General features: G+C 37.3%; 1 protein-coding gene across 2 annotated transcripts in view; it reads left to right on the top strand.

Annotated features, from left to right (window-relative positions):
• Positions 1 to 18,969, top strand: part of LOC107717866 (rab11 family-interacting protein 3-like) — a 28,949-nt gene extending 9,980 nt beyond the window's left edge. Inside the window, exons 3-14 of one of the 2 annotated variants that reach the window (XM_016524748.1) lie at positions 1,796 to 1,869; positions 5,342 to 5,511; positions 9,670 to 9,888; positions 10,976 to 11,110; positions 12,190 to 12,225; positions 12,637 to 12,724; positions 13,692 to 13,936; positions 15,298 to 15,379; positions 15,607 to 15,744; positions 15,824 to 15,979; positions 17,042 to 17,182; positions 17,256 to 18,969. In XM_016524748.1, the coding sequence (XP_016380234.1) occupies positions 1,796 to 1,869; positions 5,342 to 5,511; positions 9,670 to 9,888; positions 10,976 to 11,110; positions 12,190 to 12,225; positions 12,637 to 12,724; positions 13,692 to 13,936; positions 15,298 to 15,379; positions 15,607 to 15,744; positions 15,824 to 15,979; positions 17,042 to 17,182; positions 17,256 to 17,369 (1,598 nt within the window). In that variant the 3' untranslated portion in view covers positions 17,370 to 18,969. The remainder of the gene's footprint in view (positions 1 to 1,795; positions 1,870 to 5,341; positions 5,512 to 9,669; positions 9,889 to 10,975; positions 11,111 to 12,189; positions 12,226 to 12,636; positions 12,725 to 13,691; positions 13,937 to 15,297; positions 15,380 to 15,606; positions 15,745 to 15,823; positions 15,980 to 17,041; positions 17,183 to 17,255) is intronic. The other variant, XM_016524756.1, reaches the window with a different exon arrangement.
• The last annotated feature ends 489 nt before the right edge of the window (positions 18,970 to 19,458 follow it).

The following is a 19,458-nucleotide window of genomic DNA, read 5'->3' on the forward strand; positions in this document are numbered from 1 at the left end:
ACAAACATCTTGTTTTCTTGATGACTGCGTGATAATCTGACTCTATTTAGTAATGATTTTTCCTGATTGAGAGAGAGAAAAACAAAGCGCAAAATAATGAGTCAGAGCATCTGTGAATTACTCACAGTGAATCACACCGCTGAAATGGGAATTTTGAGTTTCTTTATAGAGAAAAGAGTCTCCGAAGAGCTTTCACTTGCCACACAGGAGCATTAACTTATAGCTAGATTAAACATTCAAACTAAGTGAATTCATACCATGATAATACATAACAGAACCTGATCTTAAATGCAAAAATAATGTGGCAAAGCACACATGATAATCCTCAGATGTCTGCTGTCATAGTTTTCTTGAAGACACCTGCTTTAGACACCTGTTAGACACAGATGCTTTACACATTTCAATCTGTTTTCTAAACCTTCAGAATAATTAGTATGTATTTGGTTAACATGTGTTTCAAAACTTAGTAAACTCTCTTCCTGGGAAAGAAATAGTTCAGCCAGAAATGTAAATTTGCTAAAATTCACTTGTCCACAGGTCATCCAAGATGTAGATGAGTTTGTATCTTCATTGGAGCAAATTTGGAGAAATGTAGCATTGCATCACTTGCTCAGCAATGGATCCTCAGCAGTGAATGGGTGCCGTCAGAATGAGAGTCCAAACAGCTGATAAACATATCACAATAATCCACAAGTGATCCACACCACTCCAGTCCATCAGTTAACATCTTGAGAAGTGAAAAGCTGTGTGTTTGTGAGAAACAAATTCATCAAGATATTTTTAACTTCAAACCGTTACTTCTGGCAAAAATATGAGTCTATAATCCATAATAAGTCTTCCTCCGGTGAAAAAGTGGTCTCGTCTGAATCAGGAGAGAAATCTTCACAGATCAAGCATTGGTAACAGATCTAAACAAATGTATGGTTGTATTTTGATGTGAGAGGACAACAGGGAATAGAGGAAGTGTTATTATGGATTATGGACCGGTATTTTAGCTTGACTATTTAACGTTTAAAATGCCTTAACGATGGATTTGTTTCTTGCAAACACGCAGCTTGTGGCTTCACAACACATTAACTGCTGGACTGGAGTGGTGTGGATTGCTTGTGGATTATTGTGATGTTTTTATCAGCTGTTTGGACTCTCATTCTGACGGCACCCATTCACTGCAGAGCATCCATTGGTGAGCAAGTGATGTAATGCCAAATATTTAACTGTTTATTTTCCTAAAAATGTGGTCTATGTTGGCTGCTCACTGACTATATTTTGAAGCAAATCCATACACTAGCAGGCTCATACACTCCCCATCTCTCTTTAAATCTATTATGATGATGCAGGAATAGCTTAAAATACTTTGCTTGGGTTTTCTACTGATAATACTTCAGTAATGAGGGTGATCATGTTTCTAATGGCCTGCTGGGCGTCCAGTGTTTCACGAGTCAGATTTCTCTCTTCATTAATGGATGAGTGACTGGAGCATCTACCTCTCCCTGCCTGTCTATTTGTACTCCATAACATTTACCAGATTCAAGGAAACATTTTTCAGGAGGAAAATATTCCAGCTAGCTGAAACGGACTATTACATAAATATAGTTTCCTGGACTCCAGACAGCCCAGTTGCTCAGTGTTTGCTCAAAAACATAAAGAGAATGTGAATGTCATGAACCGCTGCATCTCCAAAACACTCAATTACCATATGCTGGTGATGTTGATCAACCAAACAGAAGTTTTTCTATATATATCAATCTAAACAGTTATCAATAGTTCTTTGTCAAAATCTGTTTTTCTTTATCAGGTTCTGATCCAGATCTCTACAAGACTCATCTCAGTGCAGTGGAAGCCAATGGACCTCCAGAGGAATATGACGAGGTATAACACACCAGCGTTGTGGTTATTGTGGCCAATTCTCCTCCCCTCTTGTCATGACAAGCATAATAAATCAGAATTTCAGGACCCCATTATTGCAGAATCGTGGATTCTAGACCAGCACATTCCACAAATTCCCCAAAAGATTGAAAGACAACAGAACATGAGAAACAGAGCATGTTCATTGCTCTGCTACAGCGCCTCCTGCTGGCTCAGTGGTGAAATGTGTATTCAGCTCATTCATTATTTACTAACTATATATTCAGTAGTGTGTCAGAAGGACATATGTGACCCTGGAGCACAAAACCAGTCTTAAGTCGCTGGGGTGTATTTGTAGCAATAGCTAAAAAACATTGTATGGGTCAAAATTATCTGTTTTTCTTTTATGCCAAAAATCATTAGGATATTAAGTAAAGATCATGTTCCATGAAAATATTTTGTAAATTTCCTACCGTAAATATATCAAAACTTAATTTTTGATTAGTAATATGCATTGCTAAGAACTTCATTTGGACAATTTTAAAGGCGATTTTCTCAATATTTAGATTTTTTTGCACCCTCAGATTCCAGATTTTCAAATAGTTGTATCTCGGCCAAATATTGTCCTATCATAACAAACCATACATCAACGGAAAGCTTATTTATTCAGCTTTCAGATGTATAAATCTCAATTTCAAAAAATTGACCCTTATGACTGGTTTTGTGGTCCAGGGTCACATATAATATTATTGGTTTACATTTCCAAACATTCCTTTGTTTGGAAATGCAAAGTGATATTTCCTACTGACACACTACAGCAAAAGATAACTAACTTAAAACCATTTTTTGTTGGTGGAAATACTAATGGCCTAAGACTTTTGCACAGTAGTCTATATATGTTCTTTGTTTCTTTTCAGTTAGTAAGTGTGTGACATTTCAGATTTCTTTAAGTGAAATGTCTAGTTAAATGCTTGTGTACATTACTATATTTTAAACCCATTCATAAAATTTAAAGTGTATTCCAATTTTTTAGTTCTTGGTGTAAGTTTCCTTCAAATTTTCATTTGTTCATGAGGTTCATTCAAAAACATGTTTGGCCCTTCAGTGTGGTTAACTACTCTTTTTGTAACTGTAACGGTTTTATATTTTAAGCTAGCTTTACTGTAGTTTAAGATAACCACTTTATTAAATTATGGTTAGCTTAATCTGTATGCCTCAGTGTCTACAGTGGTTATTGCCCCATCTATCAAAAGCTTTAATTATAATAGAGTTTTATAACTCTTTAAGAGTTATATCTGCAATAATATAATGTGTCAGTAAACATAAACTCTTCTGAAACTGCAAATGCGGCTTATTATTCCCTGCAGTATTTAGCATATTCATTTTGTAAATACAGAAATGTGCAATGTGCTGCTTCAGGGTCTTGTTTTTGCGATCTGATTTTCCCTTTCCTCATTTCTGTTTTCCCGTCACTTCTAATGAAACACACACTCACACACACCTGTGTGGGTCATGAATGGCCGTGCTGTTTCCGTGTTTGCTTTCAAAACACACCACCTCATCCAGAGGAACAAACACACTTACACACACACACACACATATGGTTGACAATATACAGGACAGGCTGGTGATAGATTTTTTTATAACACACGCATGCACACACCTGTCAGTCATCAGAACATATGATTGTTGCAGCACGTGCCGTCATGAATAAGTGTTTTGTGCATGTTGGGTGTGAATTGTTAATGTTTTGCTACATAGAAACAGATCCAATGAAAAACAGCAATAGTCTGTCTTAAAACCTAGTGGTCCTCCTACCTAGACAGCATTTTTGGCCATCATAGACACACTAAAAATGCTGTCTAAGTAGACAGGACACTTGGTTTTGAGTCACAGCCACATAATGTATGCACACACTCTGTTTGGTGTGGTGAGAAGTTCTGTTGGCACGTGAGTGTAATGTTAATTAAAGGGGCGGGGTCAGGGGCACAGACTCCGCCCATTCCTGGTCCTGGTGTCCTTCAGACTTTGGTCCTTATTTTCCAAGGCAGCAGACTAGGAGTAATTTCTCTCTCTGGTGACTCTATGTGGAGACTGTGAGAGGGACAGGAAACAGCTGTTGTTAGTTTTTAGGTTAGTTAGTGAACCTGTTTTTCCCGTGTGACGGTACTCAAGTAGGAAGAATGGTTCTGGGAATGTCCTCTCCTGTTTTAAGAACTCCTCACAGACTCACACAGGTACGTTGGGCGCTGAGATGCAGGTTTTCTGATGGAGTTTGTACTTTTGGTTAGAGCTTACTGACCGACTGAAGGTTTGAGGTCTATTTTGGTCGTTATGTCTTTAAACAACTTAAGAAATTGAACAAAGTTTCTCACTTTTAAATTAAATGTAAAAATTAAATGTTTTATATAGTAAAGGGTATAGATAAATATACAGTGGGACAAGGTTTATACATTTTATTTCTTTATTTGTAGCTTTTTTTTTTTGTAAAACAAGCAAATGTGCTTGTAACAGGCAAAGGGGAAAATAAACGGTAGGACAAGGGGCATAATTTCTGTTGTTGTTTTTTTTTTTTTTTTTACAAGAAAATGTTTTGCATAATATAAAAATGAGAAAAAAGGGAAAAATAAAAAGTAGAACAAGTAGAACGTTTTGCATAATATAAAAATGAGAACAAAGGGAAAAATAAAAAGTAGAACAAGGGGTATACATTCTGTGTATTATTTTTTTACCTTTTTTAATTTTAGATTTTTTTTTATATTCTACTTGGTGTAAAAAAAGAAAAAGAAAATACACAGTAGAAAAAGGGGTATTACATACATTTGCATTTTTTCCTTTATTGTGCCCAGATCTTTTTCCTGTCATTATTATTTAATCATTATTGATGTATTGTTTATGTAAATATCCACCTTAGACAAGATGCACCTTCATAGTACATTTAAACTTGTCAATAAATAACAACAAAGCAACAGTTTGTTTTGTGAGAGTCTTTTAAAGTTAAACCCCTTGTTTTTGTGCAGTGGATGATTGACAGGTGAGTAGGCTGTTATCTGGAAAGCATCGGAACAGATTAGCATTTACACTACAAATGCAATGTGGTCACATGTGTTTTCAACCACTCCTGAATGCATCAGATCATTTTGTTCTGTAAACATTCGTTGCAAACATTAATAACCTCCTTCCGTGTGTTTGCATGTTGCTGTTTATAAAAGGCATGAGCTGGTGAAATGGACAAAAATGCTTTGCAAAATCTGCTTTGAAAAGTATAAACTTAAACATTTCTCATCAAATTCTTCCAAAACCAAATGATCTGAGCTGTTATCCACATTCATTTTATAGCTCTGTATTCTTACCGCATGTCAATCATTGATTGAGTTGTTTCTAGGAGAAACCTCTGAGACAAAGTTGATACTTGCAGCATAAGCGGGAACACCTTTATGTCTCCATAAGCAATACAAGTTTTCTAATTAGTGTGTGTGTGTGTGTGTGTTTGCAGCAGGCGGAGGTTTCAGACAGCGCCTATCTCGGGTCGGAGAGCGCCTACAGTGAATGTGAAACCTTCACGGACGAGGACACGACGGCTCTGGTCCATCCAGAACTCCATGAGGACGTGGAGACTGACAGCGGCATTGAAAACACACTCACGGATGGAGACGACCGCAACAGGTAACACACCAAAACACAGGTGTCAAATAACATGCCCAAAGAGACTGGATTCATTAATCACCCAAAATCATGCCATAAATGCTGTGTTGTTATTAAAGGAATAGTGCACCCAAAATTTAATTCAGAAATGTACTCACTCAGGCCATCCAAAATGTAGAAGAAATTGTTTCTTCATCAGAACAGACTTGCTTACCAATGGATGCTCTGCAGTGAATGGGTGCCGTCAGAATGAGAGTCCAAACAGCTGATAAAAACATCACAATAATCCACAAGTAATCCACACCACTCCAGTCTATCAATTAACATCTTGTGAAGAAAATAATATAATATTTATTTAAATAAAGCTGGAGCTCAAACGAGAAATGTTTAAGAAATAAGCTTAAAGGTGCAATAGGTGATTGTCTTCAGAAACATTTTTTGGAAGTACTAAAAAAACTACTAGAACTGAAACTCAATTAAAAAATAAAATTAGAAAAAACTAATTCAAATTACAAACATATAACAAATAATAACATAATTAAAATTACACAACACAATTAAAAAGTATAAAAACAAAAGATAATTCAAAATATATTAAAATATAAAAAATACTAAAATAACACCAGAAATGTGATGACATCATGTCTAATGGTGACTGTTCACCTGTAAACCGTGTCGTTTCAGTAGCCTTGAATGTATCAGCAATAAACTCACAAAATACTGATACTATGTATCAGCTTTGGACACAGTGTTCACTGGAAAAACACTTTCTGGTCTTAAATTTCTTTTAGTTTTACAAGGCAGACGCCACAAAAACAATTCATGCCACGTAATGCCACATAAGTGTTGAGCAAAGGTGACGGGTTATAATACAAAATAAGATTTTGCTTAAATTCTTTTTCCCTTGTTCATTTTTGACATTGCATTGGATTGCATTTGTCCTAACTTTTGTGCAGTAAGTGTGCAGTGATAAGTCTGTTTATTTGTGTTTATGCAAGAATCTGCTGACTAGAGTTTCCTATTTCCCAAGAGCCGCTAACATCAGCTCAGCTGACCGAGGTGTTCCTGTTTCCCGTGTTATCAGTGTCAGTCTTTATTTTCCTGTTGCCCAGTTGCAGGAAGTGTGGAGTTGGCTCTTTCTGCCTTCCTGCGGCCCAGAGTTTCTCCATCTTTCACTCTCTAGGGTCTGTTTCTCTCTCGCTCTTACTCGCTTCTGTCATTGTAAAATCTCCTGGCTCTCAGCCCTCATGTGTTTCTCTTGATTTAGCTGTGTCAGGGTCACGCTGTCTCGCCAATGCTGACCTTCCCGAAACTCACATTCTGAGTTACGGAAAATGCATAATCATATTTATGATAACTTGCAGATTTCTCTCAAGATCTTTGACTTCCGGTCTCAGATATCAGTGCTTAGCATTTAGGGTTTGTTCAGATCCCACAGACTAGCTTTAGTTTACCTACTTAACAAGGTTTACTTAGTCGATTTTGTTGCATTATTAATGCAACGTGTTTCTGTGTTAAATATGTGTTTGAGTGTCAGTTGGACAACATAAGTTTATGCATACAGAGATTAAACTGATTGCAGAGCATGTTAGCACACACACTGGGTCACCGTTACTGAGCTCTAAATCAGATTAAGACGCACACACATCGTACGTTTTAAGCATATGTAACTTTGCTTGCACAGGAGATTGATTCAGATTTTCCGGGTCACAAACGTCTGGCAGGAATGTCCAGCAGATTAAACTCTACAGGGACAACTACATGTTACCTCACATAAAGCTAGTTTATTCTGAGTAAGCAGTGTTTATTATCGATCGTGGGAGTTTGGTTTGCACTGACACGCTGTGTGCCCAGTTGCTCAGAATCGCCAAAGAAAGGCCGAATCGCTTTAAGATGCGGTCGCCACCTTCACGCGTGCTTTGTGTGACCAACCGCAATGTTATAGTGAAACGAGGGTGAGTATTTGACAGGTTTATGTAACCAGTAATAGTTTTCTTGTTAATTGTGTGTGAGCGTGTACAGTCTTTTTTGAAATATTGTGAAATATTTTTACAATTTTAAATAACTGTTTTCTATGTGAATATATTTTAAGATGTAATTTATTCCTGTGATCAAAGCTGAATTTTCAGCATCATTACTCCAGTCTTCAGTGTCACATGATCCTTCAGAAATCAATCTAATATGCTGATTTGCTGCTCAAGAAACATTTCAGATTAGTATCAATGTTGAAAACCGTTTAATATTTTGGTAGAAACTGTGATCTTTTTTTTCATGATTCTTTGATTTAAAAATTCTGACCCTAAACCTTTGAATGATAGTGCACTTAATGCAATAAATGTACTTTAAAAGCGTGATTTGTGATGTTTTTCATCATTAATGGTGAGTTTTCATGTGACCTGTTCATGATCACTATCCTACTTTGAGTCTGTTCGTCTTCATGAGCACTTCTGAAAACACTGGCATTTGGCTGTTTTTGTGTGGATTCTTTAGGGTTTGTGCTGTTCTTTGTATAATCTATCTGGTATTATTCAGCCGTTTTTAAGGCTGCTGAGAGATTAAAGTGAATTATCAGATTATCATCCTAAAGACAAACTGTTCAAGTTCTGCCTCACTTACAAAAACACAAGGATGTTTTTCAAGGGAGTTTTTGTATATTTTTATAGTAGGAATAAAAAAAGCAGACATTAATATCTTTAGAATTTCAATTTACTGTTCAGAGACACTGTAAATATGTTTACATTTTAAAGTTTTATGATTTTTCCTTAAGACTTTATTTAAGACTGTATATGTAAAACTTGTGCTAAATTATATGTGAATTAAGGGTAAATTAGACATAAATTAAGCTTCTAGTGATGAAATATATAGTACCATTCAACTTTTTTTTTTTTTTAGCAAGTAATGTTTATTTAGCCAGGGTGCATTAAATGAATGCATTAAAACGTGACAGTAAATACATTTGTAATGTCATAAAAGATTTCTATTTCAAATAAATGCTGTTCTTTTGAACTTTCTATTCATCAAAGAATCCGGAAAAAAATGCATCACAGTTTCCACAAAAAAGATTAAACTGTTTTCAACATTGATAATAATCAGAAATGCTTCTTGAGCAGCAGATCAGCATATTAGAATGATTTCTGAAGATCATGTGACACTGAAGACTGGAGTAATGATGCTGAAAATACAGCTTTGATCACAGAAATAAATTACATTTTAAAACATATTCAACAGAAAACAGTTATTTTAAATAGTAATAATATTCTACAATATTGCTGTCTTTAAATTCAGCTTTGGTGAGCATAAGATTCATCTTTTAAAATCATTAAAAAAAACTAAAAAATTCTTACCAACCCCAAACCTTTGTAAGGTCCACGCACTTGGCCCAATGAAGGTATCCAGTGGTGGATGAAGGTTTCTTGCGTGTTCGGTATTTTCAGCGCGCAGAGTTATTCAATTTAGGTTTAACTCAAAACTGACTCCATTTTATTATCTAATCTGACTCCATTTTAGTACAACCTCGAATTTAGGTTGAAAGGCAAATTGGTTGTTTGTCGGTCTCTACTTATTCTGACATTCGATTATTCTAGTTAACTCTTTACTTTCTATTTACTCGTTCATTAGGAATGTATGTCGCTTAGGATGCCTCACGGCGGCCGCTGTGCGTGGGCCCCACGGTCACAAACCCGCCAGTTTGATCCTTAGCCAGAGGTTCGTGGCTAATACTATTTAATCTGCTTTAAATAGTAGGTCTGTTTAGCCCCCTACAGTTACCCATGTAATACTCAAACATTAATCAGCGGTTTTGCTAGAACCCCTTGTCTAGCCCCCGATAGCTAATATAACTCCGTACAACTTAATTAACACTCCAAATATTAATCAGCAATAATGTTCTTTTTAGCAGCATCATATGACCCCTTTAATGCACTGTGTGTGTATTGTCTGTCTCAGAAGATCGAAGTATCTGAGTTTCTTTTATCCTTACACATTTGAGATTCATTTTTAGATTTATGGCCACAAAACTAAAAATGTATTTTAATTTATTAATTTGCTACAAGCTTTTGCCATTGTTTCAAATATAGAAACAATGGTGACAAGAAAATTTTTATATTTACTGGTATTTTCAACAGCCTTTAATGAAATATGTGCAGATGACACATTATATTCCATGTGTTTCTGTGATAGGTTCACTTTGGGCTCTGATTTGAATGGCCACACCCTCGTGACCGTGATTGGAGGAGAGGAGGAGCACTTTGAGGATTTCGGTGAGAGCAACAACACTTCAGACCTGCTGCTGGCCAATCAGGAGGATAGAGGGGCGTGGCCAGAGGGGGAGGGAAATACAGAGCCACTCCCACACCCAGACAGCCCACTGCCCCGCCCACTGATGCTGCTGTCGCCTAGGTAACACACAACCAACACAGAAGCTTATCCTACAAATAGCGGATTATTTAAAGCATAAAAACATTCTCATACTGCTTAAGTATTGTATAGCTTACATACTCCATACATGGAAGACAGTTTGTCATTATTCTTTATCCCGAGCTAAACTTGGAAAGTATAATTAGGCACTACTGTAAATGTTTATCTGGGCTGTACTGAATGAGCAGCTTGACACAAATAGAAATACACTATTTCTAGTTTCCACACAGTGAGAAAGAGAAAGTGAGTCAGCACAGCAAAGAAGATCATGTGCATAATGAGACCTTGTAGAGCGACTTCCTGACCACAGACAACGCTCTCATTTACAAACAGTGTGTGATAGACAAAACAAAACGTGTGTGTGTGTGTTTGTAAGACAGATTGAGATGTTATGATCCCTCTGAGCAGTACGCGTGTATGCGGTTAAAGGTAAACCGCCATGATGTCCTGACTGCACTATTATTTCTCTAGTGAGGTGTTATGATCCACGGGTAAAGGTCGAGTTGTTGTGGCTATTGTTTTACTGCAGTGCTGGTGTTGTCAGGCGTATGCGATCCAGCACATACCTAGACATTAGAGAAGAGAGCATGGAAACACAACACACTCTCAGACCTGTTCAAATAAACACACACACTGCTCCTGCTGCGTTACTCCTGCACTGTACTGCTCACCTCTGTGTAGATCCTCCTCCGTCCTTCACTCAACTGAATGTTCCCCGTTCTCTCCCTCCCTCTGCTCATCCTCTTATTGAACACTCACACACACTCTCCTCTCCTCATTTCTCCTGTCATATCTTCTTCTATACCCTTATTTCTCCTCTCCTTATTTCTCATCTACTCTACTTATTTCTCCTTTTCTCTCCTTATTTCTCATCTCCTCATTTCTCCTGTCGTATGTTATTCTATCTTCTTATTTCTCCTCTCCTTGCTCATTTTTCTTTGTTTCTCCTCTATTCTACTTATTTCTCTCCTCCTCTGCTCATTTCTCCTTTCCTCATTTTTTGTCTCCTCATTTCTCCTCTCATATCTTCTCCTCTCTCCTTATTTCTCCTCTCCTCTGGTCTCCTCAGCCCCAGCTCTTTCCCTGCTAGTTTCCAGAGTTTCCTTCAGTCGGAGGCACTGGAGTTTTTCTGCACTCACTGTCATAAGCAGATCAGTCGTCTGGAGGATCTGTCCACGCGACTGCAGTTACTAGAGATGAATAGGTAACGCACCCGCAGCATGTGCACGCCTCCCCTGCGTGTGTGTTGAGTTTGGCCACTGTACACACACACTGTCACTGTTTGCATGTGTGTGCTTCAAAACTTGCAGACATCTATACAGTGTCGCATGACTCGTGTTGGTTTTGATGTGAAGGCTGCATTCTGTAGATGAAGTTTGCGGTGAACATAAATGCTCTGCTGTTGATGCTGTGGTGTGTGTTGTGTGTGTATTTGATGCATGCACGATAGTCTTGAAGTGCTTTTTAGGTAAATATTTTCAAAATAATATAGGCTACATAATACAAATATAACTAGGCAGTGTTGATAGCTTAAAACACATAGGTAAGCAAATTTCTTAAAGAGACGGAAGCTTAAAAATTACAATCCTTTCATCATTTACTCACCCTCATGTAGTTCTAAACCTATATGACTGTATTTATTTATTTTACAACACCATTGTATAGACAAGAAAAGCTCAAAAATCTCCTTTTTTATTTTATTAATTCATAAGGTTTTGGAATGACATGAGTTTTCATTATTGGGTGTACTGTACCTTTAAGAACTGTATAACATTTTGTTACTATTCACCTGGGTATGCATTAAATATTCAATAGTCAGTTTTTCCAAAATGGAGTAAGAAAATGAGCCTAGGAAACATAATTTATCCAACTTTAATTTAACATTAATATATGGTATTTTGTTTAAAAGATCATGGAAAGCCTGGCTTGTCCTAAGCGGCAGTAGGGAACAGTGACGAGGGTGTTTTTTTGACTATGAAGAGAATAGACAAAGCTGTTTCTCTTGGTTCAGACTTGCGCAACAGGAACAGAATCTCCTTTCACGCATCCATGTTACACCTCCATAAATACAGTGCTTATTTCCGTGTGCCGTGAGGTCATTACCATTGAAAGAAGAGCATTGATTCAGCATTCAACCTGCAGAAAGAGCTGACGGCCCCAAACTTCAGCTCTTCGCTGGGTGTTTTTTGACTTGCGGTTCACAGGTCACGGATGGAAAGAGAGTTTTTCCTCTTTGCCGTTCTTTCTTCCTGACCCTTTTCCTGTTTGTGCTCTCTCTTATAGTTCCAGCAAGAGGTTGTCCAGTAAGAAAGCAGCAAGGTGAGATCCTCCCTCTCAATGCACCAAACGTCAGTTTTAAGGACAAAACGACAATGGGAAACTTTTGTGATGTGTTGCATGTCATTTTGGATGTTTTTTTCTTGTTTTCAGCAAAAACTCACTTAGGTTTTGATAAAAAAAATTTAGAAAACAAGACCTATATCTTAAGTAATTTTGCTTGCAAAATTAGCAAGACTTTATATCTTGCAAATTTTGCAAGTAAATGTATTTTCAATTAAGAATGTTTAGAAAACTAGACAAAAATACTGATTTTTGCAGTGTTCTTAGTCTACTATGTCCAAGTTTGCTGCTCCAGCGGCAAGAAAAAAACCAGTCTGGACCAGCATGGAAATTCATGCTGGTTTCCAGTTCAGCAGGGAACGTGTTGAAATGTTTGCGTGTGTTTTTCAGACACTTGCAGCAGTCTGGCACTCTGGATGTCATGGGAGATCTGACTCAAGACATTTTGGACCTTCCGGATCGTGACATCACAGACAAGGTTCGGAAACTAATATAGAAATTTTGCATCAAACTGGTTCAAATCGTACATTTGATGTGAATTAGGTTGTTAGTTTTGTCATCAAAGGGCAAAAATGTAACTAAAATCTTAATAAAAAGTTAATATTACCATGATACAATATATTTCTACCTTGATTTATATAACTCTTTATACAATACAGATTATTTCAAATCAGCCTCACAGTGATAAACAGGAAAATAACACAATCAATGATGCAAACCTTTTCAAATATAAGACAAATTCTAATTCTGCTGTCATTATTCAGCTTAAGTCAGTTCAATGTTGATTCAATTCAGTTCAATAACTGTGTAAAGTTCGATGATTATGAAACAAGCTCAATTCAGCGATAAGTTTCTCTACAGAAGGCAATAGTGTATATGTTGAGTCAATTCAGTTAAATTATAGTGCTTATGTTGCAAAAGTAATCAGAAATTATACATTTAAATTATTTTAGCAACATGTTTATTAAATTAAAACTAGGTTTTTAATATGCAGTAACAGCTGGATATTATGTTAGTTTAAATTCATAAAGACGCTTTTGTTGGAATATGATTTCATTCAAAGCAAAACGTTACTGGTGGTGGATTAGTAAATTATGATCGATTTCAACAGATGATTGCAAGATTATCTTTCTATTTTGACAAACCTTCATTCATGTTTCCAGCTGGATAGTGTTACCTTTGTGACATTTAAATTAGCTCAATTTGCAACAACAATATTCAATTTAAAACAAATAAAAAACCCATTAAGCAATTCACTCATAAAGCAGTTCTGAAGAAGACAATTGTGTCATTATTCATCTCAGTTCAGTTCAAGTTGTGTTTTCATCTGATAGTGACAGTGCATTCAAAAATGCACACATGACATGGACGGAATAGAAAAATGGATAGTTTTGTGAATGCATGAGTGATATGCATGAGGAACAAAGGCTGTGTCTGTCCTGCAGGTGTTGCTGTTGGAGAAGCGTGTGTGCGAGCTGGAGAAGGACTCGTTGGAGAGCGAAGAGCAGCATGCGCGCCTGCGGCAGGAGAACCTCACTCTCGTCCACCGCGCAAACGCTCTGGAGGAACAGCTGAAGGAGCAGGAGCTGCACTCGGAGGAGAACTTACTCACGCACACCCGTAAACACAGAGATGCTCTGAACAAACTCCAGCGAGAGAGAGACCTGGAGATCGAGAACCTCCAGGCCAGGTGAGGGCGGACAGAATATATCTTTAATGATTAATGTAGAATGGCATTTTGAGAAATTTCGCTGTGGGCGACCAACAACGTTTTAGCAGTTGAAGTCATGTCTAGTTTGGACACAATTGCTTTGATTGCAACGGGCTTGTCAGGGTTAAACAACAAGATTTTTTTTTTTCTGCTTTGCACTTTCGCTGACACAAAAATTATACATTTAAATGATTATTTATTTATTTTTTTTTTTCTTAAAGTTTATTTATGGTGTTTTATGCCTTTATTTAGTTAGGACAGTATAGGTCGACAGGAAGTGAAGTGGGTGAGAGAGAGGGGGATGGGATCGGGAAAGGTCCGCGAGCCGGGACTCGAACTCGTGACACCCAAAGCGCAATGGCGCTGCATGTAGGCGCGCTGCCCACGAGGCCATCGGCGTCGACCATTTCAATTATTTTTAACATGGATTTATATATGTACCAGAAAAATATTTGTTAAATTATATTTTTTAGGTTTTTAATATGCAATAACAGATTATATTATGACTGTTTAAATTCACAAAAACACTTTAGCTGGAATATGATGTCACATGAAGCAAAATGTTTCTGGTGGGTTAGTAATTTTTGACCCATTTTAACAGATGATTCCAAGATTATAATTTTCTTTTAATTTTGACAAATCTCCATTTATATTATCCAGTTATATAATGTTACTTTTTAAACAATTTGGAACAACGATATTCAATTAAAAAAACAATGTTTAAATCAAGTGAATGCAGAGACTTGCTTGCTTGTGGGCTGTGTATGTCATGAGTCTTGCATCATATACTGTTAAGCACATTTGGAGAGGTGTAATTTTATTAACAGTCCTCCTGAGAAGGTCGTTAGATCAGGTAACTTATCTTCAGTGTCTTATAATAATCGAGAAATATGAAGACATGCATCATATGCAGCAAATACTATTTCTCACTGTTCATATATTCCAGGATGATTATAGTGTTGTTATTGTTAACTAAAACTATTAAAAATGTTTGTGTTAATTGAAATAAAGCCTTGGCAACTAACTGAAATAAAAGTTCTAAAATTACTGAAACTAAAATTGAAAAAAAAAATCAATTAAAGCTACATAGAAATATTTATTTAAAAACATAAAATTACTAAAACTTTAAAATTAAGTCCAATTAAAATATTTTATGCAATAATACTATATAAATAATACTTAAAATAACACTACAGTTAAGAGCTTTAATCTGTTATTTTGTCGAGCTTTTTCTGTGTGGATAAGATGTGTCTGCCATCTAGTGGGGAACAGCAGAAATTAAAGTCTTAAAATTAAAGTCTGTTTATTATTTGTCTAATAATATTTGTCTGTGTGTTCAGGTTGCATCAGTTGGATGAGGAGAACAGTGAGCTGAGGTCATGTGTTCCCTGTCTAAGAGCGAACATCGAGAGGCTGGAGGAGGTACCAACACACGCAGAGTCTCATACACGTCTGTAGATTACATACAGAGTCCAAAATGACCTGTTTGTCACATCTGCCAATGATGAGTGAATTAAGAATGGTTATTGACTATCAAACCTATTTTTACATTATTTTGATTCGTTATTTTAGTCACGTTTTACTCTTATTTGTTGCCAAATGTCCAAAAGAAAGTCCAAACGGTCTCTCAGATGGAGTCATTTTTGCAGGAAAAGAGGAAACTTCAGGATGAGGTGGATGACGTCACAGATCGATTGAACGAAGAAATCGAATCTCGCAGGAAAATGGCCGACAAACTGAGTCATGAACGTCATACGAACCAGAAAGAGAAGGAGTGCACTCAGGGGGTGAGAGGTCTTCTGTTTGGCTTTATAGCTGGGGTCACATGGTTGTTCATCTCTGTTAATGGCTTCTCTGTGTGTGTAGTTGATAGAGGACTTGAGAAAGCAGCTGGAACACCTGCAGCTGTTTAAGTTGGAGACTGAAGTGAGAAGAGGCAGATCGGCCAGCTCCGGCCTGCAGGAATACAACACTCACATGAGAGAGAACGAACTGGAGCAGGAGATACGCAGACTCAAACAGGTACAAACACACTCAAACTGGTAAGAACGGACTTAAACTGGTCAACACAGACTCAAACACAGACAAGACATGGGGCAAGAACAGACTCAAAATGGTAAAGACTTACACTGGTAAAAACTGACTCAAATCGGTAAAAGCAGGCTAAAACAGATGAACTCAGACTCAAACAGTGAAAGACAGACTTAAACGCAGACTCAGACTAGTCAACAGACTAAAAACAGGTGATAACAGGCCCAAATGATTGAAACAGGTAAACTGACTCAAAATGGTCAACACAAAAAACTTAAACTATTACTAAACCAAGTAAACACAAACCCAAAAGATTCAAACAGGTAAACGGACACAAAAAGGTAAAACACAGGACCAAACTGGTAAAAACAGACTTAAATGCAAACTCAAACTGGTCAACATAGACTCAGATAGGTAAACACAGACTCAAATAAGTAAATACTGATCCAAATAGGTTACAAACTTAAACATGTCAACAAAGACTATAAATAAAACGACAAAAACAGAACAGGTAAAGACTGATCCAAGACTCAAACTGGTAAACTCATACTAGTTAAGAGAGACTTAAAACAGGTAAACATAAACCCAAAAGTCTCAAACAGGTAAACACAGTCTCACACCGGTCAACATACATTAAAAATCAGGTAAGCAGACTTAAATTAGTCAACACTGTCTAAAAAAACAGATAACTACACACCCAAGACTCAAACTGGTAAACTTAGACTGATAAAAACAAACCCTAAAGGCTCAAACAGGTAAAGAGACTCAAATTAGCCAACACAGTCTAAAAAAAACAAGTAAAGACCGACCCAGGACTCAAACTGGTAAACAGACTTAAATTTATTAAATTAAATTAGTCAGCACAGACAAAAACAGATAACTACACACCTAGGACTCAAACTGGTAAACTCAGACTGGTTAACACAGACCCAAAAGACTCAAACAGGTAAACAAACTCAAATTAGTCAACACAGACTGAATAAAACCGATAACGACAGACCCAAGACTCAAACAGGTCAAATATCTCTGCTGTGGTTCTGTCTCTGTGTACAGGATAACCGCAGTCTGAAGGAGCAGAACGACGAGCTGAATGGGCAGATCATTAATCTGAGCATCCAGGGAGCAAAGAGCCTGTTTACCGAGTCTCTGTCTGAGTCGCTCGCCGCCGAGATCAACAATGTGTCTCGCACTGAGGTCAGTATCACACTATTGTGCTTATTTATGCTTTTAATATGAACACTTTGTGATATTTAATGTGTGTGAGCAGCTGATGGAGGCCGTCCACAAACAGGAGGAGATCAACTTCTGTCTGCAGGACTACATCGACCGCATCATCGTCGCCATCCTGGAGTGCAACCCCTCCATCCTGGAGGTCAAATAATCACCATGGCGACGACCCTACCTGATTTATGAACTGAAACAGGAGGCGAGAGGCGTAAAGAGCAGATCTGGAGATGATGTGAAGAATCCAATCATTATGTTGATCAAATAATTTAATCATTCAGAGCACTGTTTGTTGTATGTGTGTGTGTGTGTGTGTGTGTGAATGGCCCCGTCCTTCGGTTCCTGTGACTTCCCTGTGTTTTGGGATTGAGGCGCCCATTCCCTCTGTATATCTGTGTTCACAATTCATGGATTGAATTTCAGTATAAGAAACTTGTTTGTTTTAAGTTACCAGTGTAAGTCTGGTTTAACCGTCACACCGTTAGCCCATGTGAGGGTCATTTGTTGGCCTGAGGGTTGAGCGTGTGCGTACGATTTTGCTCGTAAACGAGTTTTTGCTGAATGTTACTGCTGTTTTCACTTGCGTTTTTTCTTTAAAGTCTTATTTATTACGATGATGCGGAACGCAAAGGATCAGGGGAGACCGACACCCACCAAGGGAGTTCGCAGTGTTGCATTGTGGGTAAGGTCATCGGTCCTGTGCGAGTTCTTGCTGAGAATATTCGTCTGCCGCCTCCTGTCAGACTTTGATTTTCTGTACAAAAGACTCACTGGAAATGTTCATTGCACTTCAAGTAATTTTATTTTGAGAAATTTCTGTTTGCTATTTAAATAGTTTGATAGATAAATAGGTGAAGCTGTTTTATCAACGTTGGCGGGAAAAAGAAGCCGACACTGAAGCACTGAAGGGAATTCGAACCGTCAACAGAACACGCGGGAAAAGGGACTTTTGCTTCTGCATTTCAGAACTCTTTATGTCGCTCTCTGATGAATTTGGGTGTAAATATTGATCTAGAACGTTTGGTTCTTGGAAACGTATTTTTATGGACAAAAGGAAGTAAGATTAAGTTTCATTTTGTCTTCCACTTGACTGATCTCTTTTCGTCTGATCCAGCGCGCTATTGTGGATGTACATCCCTCTCATCTGGGACAAGCAAGTTTGATTTTCACTTCCAACTTTTTTTGGCCGGGAAAATCCAGTGGAAAATCTTAAATGAGTTTAAATGAAAGATTAGACCTATTCCTCCTTCTTCCCTTTGTTTTGTTTTTTTGGGATTGTGGAAAACCAGGCTGCAGTCCACATTTTTCTTTCCCCTCTCCTCTGACTTGCGTCTTTCGGTTTTAAGACCCGTCCGATCAGTTCTTCTTATAGGACGATGCTGGATAACATTTGAGGCCGATTCCGCTGCTGTCACGTCTGTACGGCTGTTTTAAAGCTCCTGTAATGATACTGATGGACCTTAAAGCGCGGGAACGTTACTTCTGTAAACTTTTGAATACCGACTCTCCTTCCTTAATTTCCTTCCAGAGACAAGGGAAGATCTGAATCTACTGCTCTTGATCTGTCTGATGTTAAACAGCTGTTGTATATGATTTAAGATATATCAACACGCATCTCCAGTGTCCAAAGACAACATTTCGCCGCTTAGAAGGAGTTCTGCTTGCCACTTAGACTTTAAAAGACTAATAATAGTTATAAATACATGTTAATAAAAGAAAAAGGACTCCTCATAATGAAGGATACAATTGTAAAAAAATGATGTTTACTCTAATTGTTAAGGTTACTGTATAAATGAAAGATATCAGTATTGTCTTCTGTTGAATGTTTTGCTTTCTTTTGAAGATGCCCCCCTAAGATGTATCTTTTACTGTTGGGGGTCTTATAGATTTTCAAATAATTGTATGAAGGTTAAAAGAAAAATGAAAATAAAATTAGTCACCAATAAATAAAGTGCAAAGAGGTTCTTTGTGGAGGTTTCTTTTTTTTTAATGCGTCATAAGCCTGAACATAAACACCAAACGAGCAGAATAGAATAGAATAGAATTGATCAGTGCCAATGCAAGTCCTTACGGTATGGATAAACATAATTAGAGAAACAAACCTACTTTTGGGCCTGTTCTACAACTTTTTGTACTTTTTGAGATTGAACAGCAAATGAATGAAAATAAAATGCAAAGGCATTTGAAAAACCTGATGCAATCATTGAAATACAACCCTGTTAACCCTTGACCTACTGTATGTTTTT

The sequence above is a fragment of the Sinocyclocheilus rhinocerous genome, unplaced genomic scaffold (assembly GCF_001515625.1).
Source record: "Sinocyclocheilus rhinocerous isolate Xijiao unplaced genomic scaffold, SAMN03320098_v1.1 scaffold1694, whole genome shotgun sequence".
Taxonomy (NCBI): Eukaryota; Metazoa; Chordata; class Actinopteri; order Cypriniformes; family Cyprinidae; genus Sinocyclocheilus; species Sinocyclocheilus rhinocerous.